A 20,447-nucleotide genomic window follows, 5' to 3' on the forward strand; every position below is an offset into this window, starting at 1 on the left:
TATGCACCCAACAAAGGAGCACCTCAATACATAAGGCAAAAGCTAACAGCCATAAAAGGGGAAATCGACAGTAACACAATAATAGTAAGGGACTTTAACACCCCACTTTCACCAATGGACAGATCATCCAAAATGAAAATAAATAAGGAAACACAAGCTTTAAATGATACATTAAACAAGATGGACTTAATTGATATTTATAGGACATTCCATCCAAAAACATAAGATTACACTTTCCTCTCAAGTGCTCTTGGAACATTCTCCAGGATAGACCATATCTTGGGTCACTATTCAAGCCTTGGTAAATTTAAGAAAATTGAAATTGTATCAAGTAATTTTTCTGATCACAATGCTATGAGACTAGATATCAATTACAGGAAAAAAATCTGTAAAAAATACAAACACATGGAGGCTAAACAATACACTACTAAATAAGCAAGAGATCACGGAAGAAATCAAAGAGGAAATCCAAAAATACCTAGGAGCAAATGACAATAAAAACACGAATACCCAAAACCTATGGGATGTAGCAAAAGCAGTTCTAAGAGAGAAGTTTATAGCAATACAATCCTACCTCAAGAAACAAGAAACATCTCAAATAAACAACCGAGCCTTACACCTAAAGCAATTAGAGAAAGAAGAACAAAAAAACCCCAAAGTCAGCAGAAGGAAAGAAATCATAAAGATCAGATCAGAAATAAATGAAAAAGAAATGAAGGAAACGATAGGCAAAGATCAATAAAACTAAAAGCAGTTTCTTTGAGAAGATAAACAAAACTGATAAACCATTAGCCAAACTCATCAAGAAAAAAAGGGAGAAGACTCAAATCAGTAGAATAAAAATGAAAAAGGAGAAGTAACAACTGACACTGCAGAAATACAAAGGATCATGAGAGATTACTACAAGCAACTATATGCCAATAAAATGGACAACCTGGAAGAAATGGACAAATTCTTAGAAAAGCACAACCTTCTGAGACTGAACCAGGAAGAAATAGAAAATACAAACAGACCAATCACAAACACTGAAATTGAGACTGTGATTAAAAATCTTCCAACAAACAAAAGCCCAGGACCAGATGGCTTCACAGGCGAATTCTGTCAAACATTTAGGGAAGAGCTAATACCTATCCTTCTCAAACTCTTCCAAAATATAGCAGAGGGAGGAACACTCCCAAACTCATTCTACGAGGCCACCATCACCCTGATACCAAAACCAGACAAAGATGTCACAAAGAAAGAAAACTACAGGCCAATGTCACTGATGAACATAGATGCAAAAATCCTCAACAAAATACTAGCAAACAGAATCCAACAGCACATTAAAAGGATCATACACCATGATCAAGTGGGGTTTATCCCAGGAATGCAAGGATTCTTCAATATATGTAAATCAACCAATGTGATAAACCATATTAAAAAATTGAAGGGTAAAAACCATATGATCATCTCAATAGATACAGAAAAAGCTTTCAACAATATTCAACACCCATTTATGATAAAAACCCACAAGAAAGTAAGCATAGAGGGAACTTACTTCAACATAATAAAGGCCATATATGACAAACCCACAGCCAACATTGTTATCAATGGTGAAAAACTGAAACCATTTCCACTAAGATCATGAGCAAGACAAGGTTGCCCACTCTCACCACTATTATTCAACATAGTTTTGGAAGTTTTAGCCACAGCAATCAGAGAAGAAAAAGAAATAAAAGGAATACAAATTGGAAAAAAAGAAGTAAAACTGTCACTGTTTGCAGATGACATGATACTATACATAGAGAGTCCTAAAGATGCTACCAGAAAACTACCAGAGCAAATCAATGAATTTGGTAAAGTAGCAGGATACAAAATTAATGCACAGAAATCTCTTGCATTCCTATCTACTAATGATGAAAAATCTGAAAGTGAAATTAAGGAAACACTCCCATTTACCAAAAAGAATAAAATACCTAGGAGTAAACCTACCTAGGGAGACAAAAGACCTGTATGCAGAAGACTATAAGATACTGATGACAGAAATTAAAGGTGATACAAAGAGATGTAGAGATACACCATGTTCTTGGATTGGAAGAATCAACATTGTGAAAATGACTGTCCAACCCAAAGCAATCTACAGATTCAATGCAATCCCTATCAAACTACCAATGGCATTTTTCACAGAACTAGAACAAAAAATTTCACAATTTTTATGGAAACAAAAAGTTCGTGTGTTAGTGGGTTTAATGTTGTCCCAGAGGTCTGGGAAATTGTCCTCAATTCTTTTCTTTTTTTTTGCTTTATTCTGCTCTGTAGTAGATATTTCCACTACTTTCTTGAGAAAGAAAAATGGAGCTGGAGGAATCAGGCTCCCTGACTCCAGAGTATACTACAAAGCTACAGTAATGAAGACAGTATGGTACTGGCACAAAAACAGAAATATAGATCAATGGAACAGGATAAAAAGCCCAGAGATAAACCCATGCACATATGGTCACCTTATCTTTGATAAAGGAGGCAAGAATATTCAATGGAGAAAAGACAGCCTCTTTAATAAGTGGTGCTGGGAAAACTGGACAGCTACATGTAAAAGAATGAAATTAGAACACTTCCTAACACCATACACAAAAATAAACTCAAAATGGATTAGAGACCTATATGTAAGACCGGACACTATAAAACTCTTAGGGTTAAACATAGGCAGAATACTACGTGACATAAATCACAGCAAGATCCTTTTTGACCCACCTCCTAGAGAAATGGAAATAAAAACAATAAACAAATGGGACCTAATGAAACTTAAAAGCTTTTGCACAGAAAAGGAAACCATAAACAAGATGAAAAGAGAACCCTCAGAATGGGAGAAAATATTTGCAAATGAAAGAACTGAGAAAGGATTAACCTCCAAAATATACAAGCAGCTCATGCAGCTCAATATCAAAAAAAAACAACCCAATCCAAGAATGGGCAGAAGACCTAAACAGACATTTCTCCAAAGAAGATATACAGATTGCCAACAAACACATAAAAGGATGCTCAGCATCACTAATCATTAGAGAAATGCAAATCAAAACTACAATGAGGTATCACCTCACACCTGTCAGAATGGCCATCATCAAAAAATCTACAAACAATAAATGCTGGAGAGGGTGTGGAGAAAAGGGAACCCTCTTGCACTTGTTGGTAGGAATGTATATTGATACAGCCACGATGGAGAACAGTATGGAGGTTCCTTAAAAAACTAAAAATAGAACTACCATATGACCCAGCAATCCCACTACTGGGCATATACCCTGAGAAAACCATAATTCAAAAAGAGTCACGTACCCCAATGTTCATTGCAGCTCTATTAACAATAGCCAGGACATGGAAGCAACCTAAGTGTCCATTGAAAGATGAACAGATAAAGAAGATGTGGCACATATATACAATGGAATATTACTGAGCCATAAAAAGAAACGAAATGGAGTTATTTGTAGTGAGGTGGATGGACCTAGAGACTGTCATACAGAGTGAAGTACGTCAGAAAGAGAAAAACAAATACCATATGCCAACACATATATATGGAATCTAAAAAAAAAAAAAAGGGTCTGAAGAACCTAGGGGCAGGACAGGAATAAAGACGCAGACATAGAGAATGGACTTGAGCACACGACGAGGGGGTAGGGTAAGCTGGAACGAAGTGAGAGAGTGGCATGGACATATATACACTACCAAATGTAAAATAGATAGGTAGTGGGAAGTAATCACATAGCACAGGGAGATCAGCTCAGTGATTTTTGTCCACCTAGAGGGGTGGGATAGGGATGGTGGGAGGGAGATGCAAGAGGGAGGACATATGGGGATGTATGTATATGTATAGCTGATTGACTTTGTTATAAAGCAGAAACACACCTTAGTAAAGCAATTATACTACAATAAAGATGTTAACAAAATTTTTTTTAATAAAAAGGGAAAATTTGGACACATACACACACACACACAGGGAGAACACCATGTGCAGATGAAGGCTGAGATCGGGGTGAAGCAAACCACTGGAAAACCACCAGAGGTTAGGAGGAAGGATGGAGGCAGATTCTCTCCCATAGGCCTTGGAAGGAACCAACCGTACTGACACCTTGATTTAGGACTGCTAGCCTTCAGAACAGAGACAATAAATTTCTGTTGTTTAAGGCACCTAATCTGTGAAACTTTGTCGAAGAATCCCTAAGAAACAAATGTAAGTCCCTACATGTCTTTTGTGCCCAGAGATCAAAGGGACTGCTACAGAGCAAACAACAAGTTGCAATATGGGATCCAGGAACTCCTTTCCTGCTATTTTAACCTGGATAGAGACTTCAAAAGCTCCCAAGAATTTTGTATTCATAGCTATAATAAAGAAAACACAACCAGGTAGACGAAGAAGAAAAATCTAAGCTTCCCTTCTTGCTCCAATTACTCTGCCTTTCAAAAACTAGTTAATCGTGGGGCTACTTTTCAGTATAGGTGAGGAGATAGAGAACAAGTAGAATTAGAATAGCAATAGAGTCAGAATAATTAAGAAATAAAACCTATACCTGGCAAAGAACCAAGAGAGTGCCCTCCTCCCTTGTATGTTTACTTTGTGTATATCCTTTTATGTAAAAATAGTTCATTGCATCACATTTAATTTTAGTAGCAGGGAAACACAGGCTTATTATTTACCTGTGAGCCTGACTACAGATTCAAGGGCCTTCTGAAATTCAGAATCACATGAACTCCAAGTTATTCCAGGCCTCCTCCTCTCTCCTCTGTAAACAGTGAAGAAATGAGCACCAACAGGCAGAAGGAAGAAAAGGGAGCCTCTTACCTCCATGCTTGTGCTGAACGCTCTAGTAACTTTCGCTTTGATGGTTATAACTTGTCCAACTCTAGTTAAAAAAAAAACAACAACAAAAAAAACAGTGATTCTAGCACATCTCATTTCAGACTTGAAGATTCACTTCAATGCGTGTGCCATAGAACAGTTCCACTTTATGCTGATAATGTTCATGCCTGAGAAACTCAAATTAATAACGTAACAAGACCGCACTAGAAATAGATACTGATTATTGTAAACCACACAAGAGTTAGCTGACTACCTCTTTTTAACAGAAGACGGCCTTTGCAAAGATGGTGTGCAAAATGATTTCCAAATCTACAACAGATACTTGACTGTACCACAGCTGTTTGGTTAAGAGAAAACGAACAGACATGCAAACCTATACAGTTGATATTTTTAAATGTTGGTTAACAAATAAATGGGAAACATACAAGCAAGCAAGCAAGCAAGCAAACAAACAATACCTTCACTAGGTTTACAGGAGCCCTCAATGTTGCCAGATGATCCATTCACTCCACATTATTACTGGGACTCTGGTCATGTAACCCTAAGTTGTTTCAAAGCTTTTGTGTCTGGCCCTTCAGTCACCTAAGGGTCTACCCAATATAAGCCTCCTCAATTTTTCTCCCTGACTTCAAAGTTGAACTACATTCTCACTATTCTTCTCAATCTTCTGTTTCAGGGGAAGAAAAATAGATCTCTTCCAGACCTCTTTCTTTACCCGTGCCCTTGATCCTATCCTGCTCTTACCTTTCCTCCTGCACCATGGCCTGGCTTAGGCAGCTCTTTCCTCTTTTGTACCCTCAATCTCTGCCCCTTCCTTGACTCCTTATCAGTCTGTGAAAATGTTCAAGGCTTTTCCTTGCTAAAAATCTTTCTCTCAAGTTTATTCTATCACAACATATTTTTCTCTTCTCCTCTATATTTCTCCATATTCAAACTTCCTAAAATAATCTTTTTCTTTTTCCAGCTCATACATTTAACAAATGTTTACTGAGTTACAACAAGTCCTGGCACTAAGCTAAGACCTCAGGATACAGTGATTAACAAGACAAGGTTGATGACATCAAGGAGACCAGTCTTCACTTGGGACACCAGGATGCAGACAGATGAAGTGCAAAGCTATGAAATTTTTCAAAAGGAAGAAAGAATCAAGTATTGCAAAAGCACCCAGAAGTGACTAATTTGAAAAACCAGGGAAGGAGCCATAGAAGAGGTAACATCTGAGATGGGTCTTGAAGGATTAGGATTTTGTCAGGTTCAGAAGTTTGGGGGTTTCATCTCTCATTCACTTCTCAGCCACTCAAATCTATCTGTTGCTTCCACATCTTACTCCTGATCTCTCTGAAGTCACTTCCTAACAGCTAAATCCAAGGTCTCCTCTCATTTAACAGCATCAATCAACCTCTTTCTTCAGGAAACCTTCTCTTCCCTTGGCTTCCAAAATACTGTTCTCTCTTCATTCTCAGTTTTCTTCACTGATTTCCCTTTCTTAATCCATCCCTTAAGGGTAGCCATCCACCAAATTTATGCTCTTTGTTTTTTTCTCATTTCAGCCTCTTCCTGAAGACCTTGTTCTCTTCCACAATCCTATCATCTTTATAGAGATGATTCTCAAATCTAAATCTTTAGCCCGAACCTCATTCTTGAAACACAAAGCCATATTTTCAAACTTCTCTCAGCAGATTCAGCTAATAGTTATGGAGGCCCTACTAGGCTGAGTGATAGCTGCTTGCACACACATTACCTAATTTAACTGAATCCCCACATTTAGCACATGTGAACCCAAACCAATTTTCTCTTTTCCTTAAATTTGTTCCTCCTAGATTTCCTAGCTCTGTTTGGTAAAGTTTCTAGCAGAGATTTACAGTGATAACATGAGGCAGAGAGTCCCTCTTCAAAGCTACTGTAGTACTTTGTACTCATATACTACCAAAATCTTCTGCCTCTGCCTGTCAGACTCTGAGGAGGGGACGCATCTTGACACTTTTTTTTTTGGCCACACCATGCGGCATGTGTAACTTCCCTGACCAGGGCTCAAACCTGCATCGCCTGCAGTGGAAGCGCTGAGTCTTAACCACTGGACCACCAGAGAAGTCCATCTTGCCAAGTTTTTGTCTCTTCTGTGAACTCTGCCCTTCCTTTAAAAGCAGGAGACATTCTGCTTTTCATTCTGCTAAAATCCCAAGTAAAATCAATTTCATAGCATGGCATTCAAGGTCTTCTGTTATCCAGTCCCACACTGCTGCTGGGGCATCATCTCTGCACGCCAGGCTTTTCCTAAGCACCCCCCAATTCTTCCCACCTCAATGCTTAGGCTCTTACATGTACCTCATCTTGTGAAGTCCTTTTCCTATTCACCAGATGAAAAATCTATACCTCATTTAAGGCCCACATTAAATACTACCTCCATCATGAAACTCTCATTGGTTCTCCAGTCAAAATGTACCTTTTATCTACCCCACAGAATTTATATCTCACCTTAGGCATGCATCCTATCATACTTTCTATTCTGATGACTATGTATTTGTCTGACCTTCTTACCAGACTGACTGCCACACTTCAGTATTGTGTCATAAACATTCACATATTCTATTGAGCCTAGAGCAGTACTTTTGGTATATTCAATATACATTTGTGAATTAAAAAAATATCTAATATGGGACATCCCTGGTGGCACAGTGGTTAAGACTCCACACTCCCAACACAGGGGGCCCGGGTTCGATCCCTGGTCCGGAAACTAGATCCGACGTGCATGCTGCAACCAAGAGTTTGCATGCCACAACTAAGGAGCCCACCTGCCACAACTAAGACCCGATGCAACCAAATAAATAAGTAAATAAATATTTTAAAAAATCAATATAGTAAAAAAAAAAATTAATATGGCATTTAAACAAATTGTATGGCTTTCTATATGTAGCTTTCAATTTTCTTTTTTTAATGGTGCAGGTCCCATATATTTTAGTGGCCACAAATCCTTTCTGATAACACAAACACAAAATGGTTCAAATGGCAAACCACACTTTAATGATGACGTTACTAGTTAAGTCTAAGTTACAGAATTTAGGATTGGAAAGTACATAATAGATGTTTATTGCAATATACTGTTGGCATTCCTAAGTTTAATAATGGTGCTTTAATCTATTCCCAATTAAGTTTGGATTTTAAGTAATCTGTAATTGTGTTGAGATACAAACACATGTCAACTTTTTCTACTTCAGGGAAAATCACATAGCTAGTATCTGTGCTTAGTCAATAGACCCAGTAGACTTTTATCTGTATCTACAAGTCTCTAGAATGTCAAGGGCTCTTTCACTGACACTGCAGCTGCCTATGAGAACAAGCATCAGGAGATGTTCAATAAAGGTTGCTGATCACGAAGATAGAAGAAGTGGGTTGGAGAAAGCATTAGATAGAGCATAAGAAGATCCAGGCTCTAAGTGTCCTCTGTCCTTTGGCTGGCTCTGGGCCTTAGGCTTCAGTTTCTTATCAGTACAAAGAGATGATTGGGTTGAGTTCTAAAGGTCTCTCCATATCTATGATTCTAATGCCTACCAAAAATTTCTTTTGGGTTAGCTTTGGAGATATAACTTCTTTATGCATGTGGTTTTATTTAACTCAGAGATGAACTGGGCATCTCACTGGACAGACTACTTAGGGTTTGAAAACTTGTGGCAGCTACCCCATGGTCCTTGAGAACCATCCCAGACTAGAAACAGATGATCTTCTCTCTTCCTTTTTCTTATATTATGTTTAGAAAAAGGAAGAGAGAAGATCATCTGTTTCTAGTCTGGGATGGTTCTTTTAGGATCAAGATATTCAGAAAGAAAAAAAAGAGATACAAACATAAAATCAAATAAATTAAGTAAAACCATATAACCCTAGTTTATTAGATTTATTAATGTAACCTCTTAAAAAAAAAATCCTAATTCTGCCCACCGAAAAGGCATAGAAATAATGACAAATCCTGCATCAGTGAGCATGTTAAACAGGGATACAATGAGCAGATACAAAATGTGGTAAACGCTATAGGACAAATGACCAGGTTTCTTTAAAAATCAAATTGCAAGAGAAAAGAAGAAAGGGAAATTTTTATGTTAAAGGTCGTATCACCCATATTGGATCCTGATTCAATCCATAGACCAATTGTTTAAATTAAAAAAAATTTTTTTTTGAGACCATTGGGAATGATAATTTTTCTTAATGGTATTGCAGTTATGTTATTATGTTTTCTAAAAGAGCCCTGATCTTTTAGAACTATATACTGAAATATTCAGAGATGATGTCTGGGATTTGCTTCAAAATAATCCAGGTATGTGGGGGAGTATGGAAGGGTATTGATAAAACAACAGCATTCATGAGTTGATTATTGTCATAGTTAGGTGTTGGGTCCTTGGGGATACATGGTAGTATTCTCTCTACTTTTGTATATGGTTGAAAGATTTGTGTATCTTGAAATTTTCTACAATAAGAGATGGTAAAACATATACACACTCCCACACATAAAATGTTTTTCATAATTTAACACCTCTACTCAGATGAATTAATGTTTACCCAACAACCTAATGATGAAATTCACCATCATAGAGATACTTATTATCATTAATTATTCTACTAGTAAAGGAAGGAGCCATTCAGAATCAGCTTTTAGAAATCCTGCAATGGCTTATACCAGAATGCATTTAATGCTGAGAGCTATTTCTCAACAAAATCAGGGCTGCAAATTTACACTTAATAGTATTTACTAAAAGTAGGTCCTGTGCCCCGCGACGGGAGGGGCCGCGATAGAGAAAGGCCCGCGCACCGTGATGAAGAGCGGTCCCCGCACCGCGATGAAGAGTGGCCCCCGCTTGCCGCAACTGGAGAAAGCCCTCGCACGAACCGAAGACCCAACACAGCCAAAAATAAATAAATAAATAAATAAATAAATAAAGCCTATTAAAAAAAAAAAAAAAAAAAAAAAAAAAAAAAAGTAGGTCCTGAAATTATTACTATTATTATTTTTTACTGATTTACATTGGTTCAAATGTTACTTATTAACAAATTGGATCCCTGACTCCAAATGAGTAAGCTTAGGTGCCACAAATACATGTTGTAAATGAACCAATAAACCCAGGAGAAAGGCATGATAAAGCAATGCCACTTACCTAGCTGTCTCCTCAAATTGTATGTCATCCACTGAGGCTGTAACACAGGAAACCCCAGCATGTTTTTCAGCTTCAAAAAATAGGTTAAAAATGGGCTGCATTAATAGTTATGTTTAAATATTTCAGCATGCAGGAAAAGGAATAAAACAAGTGGATTTATTCTAGTAACTCATCCTCTTATGCAGTATAGGACCACTGTGCCCACACTTCTGGATGAACTGGATTGATAACAGTTCCTTTGCTCAATAAGTTATTTTCCTACTGCATGTAAATTACTGTACTTTCTCCTAAGTTTTAACTTATACTATCTTTGATTTGAAATTCAGCACCAATACCCAGCATATCTAGCTATTCAAATAGTAACTTTAGTAAGTTGGTGTCAAATTTAAATATTTTGTCAGGTACTACCCTTCTTTTGTTTAAAAAAACAATACATCAAAGCTGTATCTATTATCCCACATAACCAGTAGCTGAATATATTTAAACCACTTAACCAGTGCAAGCACTGAACAGTGTGGAAGACCTCAAGTTCATACCCCAAATCAGAGAGAAACTTGTCTGGGCATCAGAGAAATAGAGATGGGCACATAGTAAGTATTTAATCAATATTTATTATTTATTACTACCAAGTTCATATGAAATTCACTATGCATTAATTATGTTGGAGGAGAAAAGTATTGAGTAGGGTGAGAGAGATTAGGGACGCGCTCCAGTTATTTCCATGTTCCCTGCCTGCATTTATTTATTTATTTATAACATGTATTTATTTGTTTGTTTATTTATTTATTTATTTTTGGCTGTGTTGGGTCTTCGTTGCTGCCCTTGGCCTTTCTCTAGTTGCAGCAAGCGGGGGCTACTCTTCGTTGCGGTGCACGGGCTTCTCATTGCGGTGGCTTCTCTTGTTGACGAGCACAGGCTCTAGGTGCATGGGCTTCAGTAGTTGTGACACAAGGGCTCAGTAGTTGTGGCTTGCAGGCTCTAGAGCGCAGGCTCAGTAGTTATGGTGCATGGGCTTAGTTGCTCCGCGGCATGTCGGATCTTCCTGGACCAGGGCTTGAACCCGTGTTCCCTGCATTGGCAGACAGATTCTTAACCACTGCACCACCAGGGAAGTCCCTCTGTCTGCATTTAATTTGTTGAGATTTTTTTTTTTTTGATTGTTGGTTTTACTTTATGTAAAAGTATCAGAATTTTTCCTCTTTGGGAAAAATCTTGACATGTGGTTTTTCCAGAATTTCATTTTGAGGAACAGTCAATTAAAACCCAAACAGACTGCATTAGCTTTTTAAAGAAATTTTAACTCCATTTTAATTTTGGAGACTTCACTCCTGCTGTCATATTATGAAAAAGAAAGAGACAGTGAATTATACTGAATTTGCATTCTTTGTGTGTAGTGGATTACTTTAATTGCAATATATATTGATAGTCCCAGGTAAAGTGATATGAGAAAATACTCCAGAGAGCAAGTATTTAAGACATTCCTCTCTATGATCTAATTCTGTAGAAAACTGGACATTCTGGTTTTACTAGTTGGAAATAACTATTCTTCCAAATATGCAGATAACATAAACTGAGTTACCAGAAAACTAACCGTAGCAGAACTCTGTGTGTGAGTGATGGAGGTGGGGAAATGGGTTTCCCAGCTCTAAAGTTCAATTAGAGGAAGGAAACATAAAAGTATTAGACTCTAGAAAGTTGGGTTCAATTTAATTCAGTGTATCAAACATTTGTTAAATTCCCATTGATTTCCAGACACTGAGCTGTTATCAGTCCTATCTTTTAATGAGTCTACTCAGTGACAGAGATCTAGCCATAGTCAGTAAAGTGTTGACTAAAGGGTATGTAATAGACATTCATTCTGGTCACCTGACATGAGGGAATGATATGTTGAGTTTATTAAACTATTCTTTTAGATAAAGTGTTACCATGTACACCAACATGAGTTACCAAATTTTGAATGATTTAAATGATAACTAAAGTGCAAAAACCAATAAAAGACTAAATTTTTATTGTATATATTGGGTGTCTTCTATGTATATATAGCACTATACCAGATTGCATTAGGGATCACAAAGAAACATAATCATAATAATTATGATTTATTATTGGCCTGGCACTAAGTGTTTATGCATATCAATTACATGAGGTTGATACTGTTATTAGTTCTATTTTACAAAAGAGGCAATTTTGGCTTACAAAGATCAAATACATTGTTCTAAATAGTTATTTTTACTACAGAAGCAACAGGAACTCTGAGAAAAGAAAAGACCAACCAAGGAATGCTACCTAGAGAAGTACTTGGCTGAATATGGGCTTCAGGAGCTCAATTGCCATGGTTTACATTATAGACTTTCAGGGGCCATTAAATTAAAAATGAAAATTTAAAATATGGGGAACCAACATAGGGCCACAATTTTTACATGTGATTATTTTCTTTTTACAAGCATGACAGATATGAATTCAACAGGACCAGTCTGTTCTGGTTCTTGGTTTTGATTGTCCTTCATGCAGTATGCCAGTAAAAGTGGAGAAACCCTAAAGCTATTTCTGATTTCCTGGGGAAACTGAGAGAAGCTGAGGAACAGCTAAGTGGATGTAATCCAGGTATGATGACTGATAAAAATGACGGTGGCTTCATTCATTCTTTCTTTTAACTAATATTGATTGAACACCCGTGCTATGCCAGCCTCTCTGTAAGGTGCTGGAAATATAAAACAGCTACTCTCCTTATTCTCATGGAATCTAGTGAGGAACCAGACATTCATTAAACGAATACATAATAACAAAATGAGTTAGGTGATCTGAAGAAAACATGGATTTTATGAGGGTCTGTAACTGAGGAACCACACCTAGGTGGCATGTCAGGGAAGGTTTCCCTGTGGAGAGGATGCTTGAAGTGAGATCTGAAAGACGAGAAGGAGTAAAACAGATGTGTGTTGTGGAGGAGAGCAGGGGAGGAAGGGCTTGCTGGGCAGAAGGAACAGTGACTACAAAGGTCCTGAGAAGGTTTTTGTGGTAAAAATGCAAAAAGCAAGAAGGAGAGTAGGTAAGATGAGGCTGAGGGGAAGGCTGAGGATAAACCATGCACAGGGCTGTGAAGCTCTTGGTTGACAATTTTTATAATATTTAGTATTAAAGATATTGTTTCAGTATCTTCTGGTCTCCAGATGAGGCCGGTGGCTAATTCTAACGAGGTCAGTGGCTAATTCTAATCCTTGTTTTCCTACAAGGATTAACATTAACCATGTTTCCAAACCAACTTTATCATAAAGGTTTCTTCAATATTGTATTATTAGTAATATAACTATTAAGGTCCACAGTAATTGGTTATCAATTGACTCCTGCTGTGATCTGAGTTTCCAAAGGTGTAAAACCATAGAAATTTTTATGAAAATTGCAGGAGGGCAATTGTTTCTCCATTATAGGACAGAAGCACTAAGTGAGGTAACTTTAAAAGTCACATCAATATTCACATAATGAATTCAGTTGCCATGGCAATAGGCATAGCAAGTGAATAATTTCTATAGTTTCTCCTACATGTGAATTACTTTTATATTCATGTCTCCATTATTGTTATTATAACAGACCTCAAATCCTGATAAAAACTGTTAAGACAGAAACCAAACAGACCTATCAACAAACAGAAAATAAACAGATTGGCATCAGATATATGACTGAATTTTGTGGGTGGTTAGCACACAGGGGATTAGAAACTCTATGCACACTCATTGAGGAAAACAGGGATTTGTAATCAGCTGAGCTTTACTTTTGTCCTCTATAAAATAAGAGTCCTGGGATACACGATCTTAAGCTCCTTCCAGCTCTAATATTTTATCCTAACATATTTTACTTAAAATGTACATTTGCTGAGTCTATTAAGTGCCTTACGCAAAGCCTGGCTTCCTTTTATAAATGAGATTCCAAGTTCTGGACCCATCCATCCAATTACCCATCCATATAATCAGGAAGTTTTTATTTAGTGCTTACTTATTAAGTGCTTACTAAGCTTCCGTTTACATGCTAATTGGCCAGGCAGGAAATAAAAGGTGAACACATTAGTACACAAAGTAATTACGGATTGTGTTAAGTGGTGTGGAGGAATTTGGAAAGGGTGTTGTGATGAAAGAGTGCAAATGTAAAGCAGGTAGTTAGGAAAGACTGCTCTGCATAAATGATATTTAGTGGAGACGGAATGCATGGAAAGGGGCAAGAGAAGAGTGTAAAGGCAAAAAGAACAGCAGGTGCAAAGGTCCTTCGCAGAGACTACATGACGGTGTGGAAGGCAACAAACTGAATTCAGAAGCAGGTATAAGAGGTGAGTGATGTATTAAACTAGACATTAATGAGATTTGCAGAAATGTAAACCAATACCACTTCTCTAAGTACATTTTTGTTCTTGTTGAAAATATAGTTATTTTACAATAAAAATATGTAATGGGTTTTTGTTCTTTTCAAATGAATTATTTTTTAAAATTTCGCATATGGTAAATATGGATAAAAGAACCAACACGAAAGCTCTCTTGGGGTCCTCGTTTATTTAATGGGGTAAAGGAGTCCTAAGACTAAAAGGCTTGAGAACCACTGGTCTAGGTCATTCCCAGTGTTGGATGAACAATCTCAATCATTACTTCCCAGCTGCACAGGGCTTAAAGCTCTGTCAATACTCTCGTCTCCTTCCTTCTCCCTCCTCACCGATCAGGGGTCCTGGTGTGGCAGCATCCCGACCTCTGCCGTCTGGACCCCCGCCACCCCGCATCCCCATATCCCAGCCCGCTTCCCAGTTCCCAGACACACCCCTCCGCAACACACACCGCCCCCCCCCCATTCAGGGCTCCTCCATTCCAGATCCCTGGCACCCTGTGTCTCCCCCATCCTACCCTCCCCTTCCAGCACCCCTACCCGCCAGGCAGGCGGTAGCGTCGATCCACTTGAGCAGCTGAGCGGCGCTCAGCTCTCCGCGGAGGTTGGCGTGCGTGGGCTGGATGGCCTGGCTCATGCACACCTCGCCGGGCGCCGGCCGCTCCAGCTCCATGGCTGGTCAAGAGTGCGAAGCAACCGGGCCTGGCCGCCGCCCGGCCACCAGCTGGGCCCGCCCCCGCTCCAAAGGGCGCCGAGCCGCTGCCCCGCCCCGGCCCCCCGCCCCACCACATCCCGCTCCCTGCTGGCCGCCTGGTGCACCGGGAGGTGAGATTTAAGGGGCCAGGAATACCGCCAGGAGGGCGAAAGGGAACTCTCTTCTGTCTCAGAAGACGCTGCCTCGGGCGGCCGAGGTTGGCAAAGCTGGAACCAGACCGGGTTTCTCACCTATAAAGGGGGATAGCAGTACTTACCTCAAGAGGACTGTGCAGAGAATTAAATGAGATAAAGTACAAAAGTCATAGCGTGTGCCTGGCTAAGGTGACATAGGTGTTTGCCAAGTAAATAGTGAGGTTATTATCCGTCTGAAGAACTTGACAGGTGATGGGGAGTTAATAATTAATTAGTTAAATGCTGTCCAGAGAAATGTAGACCTTTTGCTTTAGAAGTTGATTTTAAAGTATTTGACTTCTTATTTTCTTTTTTTCTGGCTGTAGACTGCCAGGTAGGGTGGGCACTCACTCCTCCCATCCCTAGTTCAAAATCCACCTTCTGAGTCTTAGGATAATATAATGGCTCCAAAAAAAACCCTGTTATTCATCTTTTTGTTATGAAATTACCTCCACTGCCAAACGGAGAAAAATTTAAAAAGGGCTGATCTTTGCTTGCACATCAGAAGTCACCCAATAAGGGAAGGCAACCTTTCGGTTTTAATATAGAGAATTTACAGTTAAAACCTGTCAACTTGGACTTCCCTGGTGGCGCAGTGGTTAAGAATCCGCCTGCCAATGCAGGGGACGCGGGTTCAAGCCCTGGTCTGGGAAGATCCCACATGCCGTGGAGCAACTAAGCCCATGTGCCACAACTACTGAGCCTGCGAGCCACAACTACCGAGCCCGTGTGCTGCAACTACTGAAGCCCACACGCCTAGAGCCCGTGCTCTGCAACAAGAGAAGCCACTGCAATGAGAAGCCTGTGCACCGCAACGAAGAGTAGCCCCTGCTCGACGCAACTAGAGAAAAGCCTGTGCGCAGCAACGAAGACCCAATTCAGCCAAAAATAAATAAATAAATTAATTAATTAATTAAACAAAACAAAAAAACCTGTCAACTCATTACAAATGAGCCCAAAAAATCCCAAGAGAATTTCTTCTTTATGAGAGACAGAATCTAGAACATTAAATAAGAGTTCTCATTGTCAAACTTTAGCACATATAAGCTGTTACACTTTCTAGAGCTGAAATCAGTGACTCTACAAAGCGGTTCCCATTATGGAAACAGTGACACCAGAAAACCTCCAGCATGTTATAGAGCCATAGATGTCATATTGCGAGGGCTGGCTGCATCTGGGATGGGTGAGGGAATGGACACCTAGAGAGAAAACCATGTGTCAGGCAGGCAGCTGATGTAAAAGGAGCAGTTAAGATAGTAGAGCGCCTGACTTGAACTCAGGGCTCCTGACTTACCACAAAGTCTAACTGACCCCAACAAATCAGTGCTGCTTTTTTATTCTTGTGCAGATGGCCTGCCAAGCCCCAGCCTGGAGCATCAGAATGGTGATTCTGGTAATTTTGCTTCTCCTTTTAAAGATTTTTTTTTTTTTAATGTAAGAGAGGAATGAAGGAAACATGGACTCGATAACTTTTCAGGATCCTCTGTGAGGTTTCCGTCCCATATAAGCATAAATAAGAATTAGATGCATGCAGTTAGGCAAGTATGAAGTTTGACTTTTATAAAAAGCATGAAAATGACTTTTTTAAACAAACAAATTAAAATGTGTGCTTCCAGGATGGTCCCCTCACGTGGTTATACGCTGATTTCAATGACAGTGTTATTACTCATATCACTTTTGGCATTCCTCATTGGAAAGTGCCGCTAGAGTTCTTAAATAACATCTTGGCAGATTAGATCATTGTTCAGCAAATATTCACTGTGTCTACTAATAACTCCCTGCGAGGCACTTATTGGTGTTGGGCTTGGCCACGTGACTTGCTTTGGAACGGAACGTGAGGAGGTACCAGTGTACCAACTTGAACCTAGACCTTGGAGGTACCACCTGCTCCTGTTCTCAGGAACATCTGACCTCTGCAGTGAGAAGATGCTAGCCTGAGCTGCTGCCCCATCGGCATGTGGGTGCCGGGCTGAATTCACATATTGCAGAGCCATTCCAGCCAACCTGCAGACTTGCAGCCTGAAGCTGAGCCCCACAGCAGACATGCAGACTTCTGAATGAGACATAACTATTTACTGTTGCATGTCACTGTGATTGGGGGATTGTTACACAGTAATAAATAATGATTACATGCATGAATTTCATTTATTCATATTTTAGAAATTTTATTAAGTTATTGGAAATAAAGTAAGTGTTTAGGTTGGGTTGTATTGTTTTGGGTAAAAAACAGTGACTAAAGTGATAATAATATGTAAGTACTTCTGTACTTGCTTTATACATATACTTGGTGGCTTTCTGAAGTGATTATCTGGAAAGCGATAGCATGCATCTGTATATGTATGTCTAGGAATGTTTGATCAAAGAAGCAGACACAGTACACAAAGTCACTATTGTTTTGTTATATATATTATCTCCTAATAAGATGTCTTGATTATGGTTTCATAGCTTTTTTTTTTTTTTTTGGTTTCATAGCTTTTGTTGGTTTTGCACTGATTTTCATTTTCATAGCCTCTGCCTGAAACTACTGTTCTTATGTTTTTCTGAATAATATCTGCATGTGTGAACATTTGCTATATCCTTTATCTGTCAAGGATTTTTGCTATTATGTTTGAAAAAAAGGCTTCCATTTTCCATTTCTGTTTAGAGACATCTGTTGAAGATGAGCAGGCTGTGAAGCCAGCTTGATTTTAGAAGGTCATGCACAAGAGCAGGAAAGCTGATCAGGAAGAGTATGGAAGGTATGATAATCACTAGAATAATAAGAACATCTTTAGAATGTTGGTGTAGGAGGGAAACTAGACAGTTGAACCCCGTCATTCTGGAGATGAGGAAATGAGGTGTTGGCCCTGGGTCACGTTGCAAAGGTAATGGTCAGGCTTTGAGAAAACTGAGAACAAGGAGCATGAAATGTAAGAAAAGAGACAGAAAAAAGTGCTTCCCCCAGAAGCGGACCCTCCAATAGGAATTTGAGAGCAAGCAGTTTATTTGGGAGAAAACTGCAGAAAGCACCTGTAGGAGAGTCAAAAGTGTGGTCCCCGGGCTTCCCTGGTAGCGCAGTGGTTGAGGATCTGCCTGCCAATGCAGGGGACACGGGTTCGAGCCCTGGTCTGGGAAGATCCCACATGCCGCGGAGCAACTAGGCCCGTGAGCCACAACTACTGAGCCTGCGCATCTGGAGCCTGTGCTCCGCAACAAGAGAGGCCGCGACAGTGAGAGGCCCGCGCACCGCGATGAAGAGTGGCCCCCGCTCGCCGCAACGAGAGAAAGCCCTCGCACAGAAACGAACACTCAACACAGTCATAAATAAATAAATAAATAAATAAAAAGAACGTGAATTTCTAAAAAAAAAAAAAAAAAGTGTGGTCCCCAGACCAGCATCAGCACCACCTGGGAGCTTGTTAGAAATGCAGAATCTCAGGCCCCACCCCAGACTTGCTAAATCAGAATCTGCATTTTATTAAGATTCCCAGGGGAGTCATAAGCACATTCAAGTTTGTGAAGAACAGCCTGAGTTATTCCCGCCGGAGACATGGAGGAGGTTGGAGGTTTCTACCCTCCAGTCCCCACCTTTCATTGGCTGAGGGCTGCTTCCCAGCATGAATCCCTCAGCACTTACACTGACTGCAGGGCAAGAGCGGGCTCTCAGGCAGAGCTTTGCCTCCTTAGGAAGGGAGGATGCTGTCAGCTTGTACTGGAAGCTGGAATGGCGAGTGCCGAGGGGATGGTGGCAAGGCACCAAGAGCCATGATACTTACTGTTCTGAACATCAGGGGCAGCTGGGAGCCTTTTCTTTTTATGAGACGAATCCCAGGCAGAGGGTTTGGTCATTTAAAGTGTTTCACACCGAGATGAACTTTATTAGCTAGCAGTCTCTATCTCCACCTTTGGTAGAGGTTATGAAAGGCACCAGGTCAATGTTTTCAAATTCAAATTTATACGGATATGGTTCAAAGTTTAAATACAGAGTTCCTAAACAAAAAATTCAGAGTGTGTTTCCATATATTTCGGGTGCCAACTTCTTGCCTGGAGGGTCTTTTTTGCTCCTGGACCCTATTCTTGGGGTCACGCTGACCTTGGGAAACTGAACTGTCCCATTTAGTGCCTGGAGCCTCAAGCAAAACTTTCTCCTGTTTGTTCCTGTGCCTTCCGTGGCCCCGGCTCTCAGACAAGCATTAGGTGTACAAGCCAGGTGTCACCTAATGCATGCGGAGTGCAGCACTTTATTTTTTTGAACAAAAGCCATGTGTATGGAGTCCAATTTTTTCTCTTCCCAGGGTTTGCTTGGCCCTACCTTCATTCCAGGAACGGCTCAGTGGAACCCCCTGGCGGCCACCCCCATTGCTTGGACTCCGGGGATTGCTTTCAAATATAGAGCCAGCCTTGCATCTCTGGAATAACCCCACTTGGTCACGGGGTATAATTCATTTTACATGTTGCTGAAGTCTCTTTGCTGATATTCTGTTAAGGATTTTTACATCTACATTTTTGAGGCATATTGGTTTCTCTTCTCTTTTTCTTTTTTTTCTTTACTGTCTTTGGTTTTGGTGTCAGGTTCATAAAATGAATTGGGAAGTGTTCCCTCTATATTCTAGAAGAAATTGTTCTTTAAACATTTGTTAGAAATCTCCAGTGAAACCATCTGAGCTACTCATAACATGCTACACAGCCCTATGAAGTGTGGGTATTATTATAATTCCCATTTTATAGATGAGGAAACTGAAGCAACTTGCCCAAGACCACACAACTAGGAAATAGTAAAGACAGGATTCAAACCGGATAATCTGGCTGGAGTCTCAGCTAGGCTGAGAAGGTGACCAGTGGGGTCAGGACCACACAATTAGGAAATGAGAGAGATGGGAGTTTACCCAGATCCAACTTCAAAGGCCATGCCTCTCTTAGTCAAGCTACCTTCACTCATTCATTCATTCATTCAATCAGTGCATATTTATTGAGTGCCTCCTGTGTCCCAGGGACTGTTCAAGGCACTGGATAAATGAAATGATGAGTGAAATAGATTTAGTCCCTGACTTTATAGAGTTCATGGTTTAATAAAATGTGCTACAAAAATGTAAATCATTCTAATAAGGATGAAGCAGTGATAAACATGTATGGAAACTAGCTGATGGCTCTGGGCAGCTCCTCAAATTATATCGGGCAGTTGACCATTTACTAGACTGAAGATCACTCCTGATTTGTGTGTGTGTTTTTAGACAGTCACAAACTTACAGAAA

At 39.7% G+C, this 20,447-nt stretch overlaps 1 protein-coding gene across 2 annotated transcripts in view; it reads right to left on the reverse strand.

The window, feature by feature from the left end:
* The window catches only part of ACOT12 (acyl-CoA thioesterase 12), a 56,698-nt gene extending 41,697 nt beyond the window's left edge, over positions 1 to 15,001 (reverse strand). Inside the window, exons 1-3 of one of the 2 annotated variants that reach the window (XM_057541869.1) lie at positions 14,869 to 15,001; positions 9,970 to 10,039; positions 4,811 to 4,871 (exon numbers count right to left, since the gene is read on the reverse strand). In XM_057541869.1, the coding sequence (XP_057397852.1) occupies positions 4,811 to 4,871; positions 9,970 to 10,039; positions 14,869 to 15,001 (264 nt within the window). The remainder of the gene's footprint in view (positions 1 to 4,810; positions 4,872 to 9,969; positions 10,040 to 14,868) is intronic. The other variant, XM_057541870.1, reaches the window with a different exon arrangement.
* Between the last annotated feature and the right edge of the window lie 5,446 nt (positions 15,002 to 20,447).

This window comes from Balaenoptera acutorostrata, chromosome 2 (assembly GCF_949987535.1).
Source record: "Balaenoptera acutorostrata chromosome 2, mBalAcu1.1, whole genome shotgun sequence".
Classification (NCBI taxonomy): domain Eukaryota; kingdom Metazoa; phylum Chordata; class Mammalia; order Artiodactyla; family Balaenopteridae; genus Balaenoptera; species Balaenoptera acutorostrata.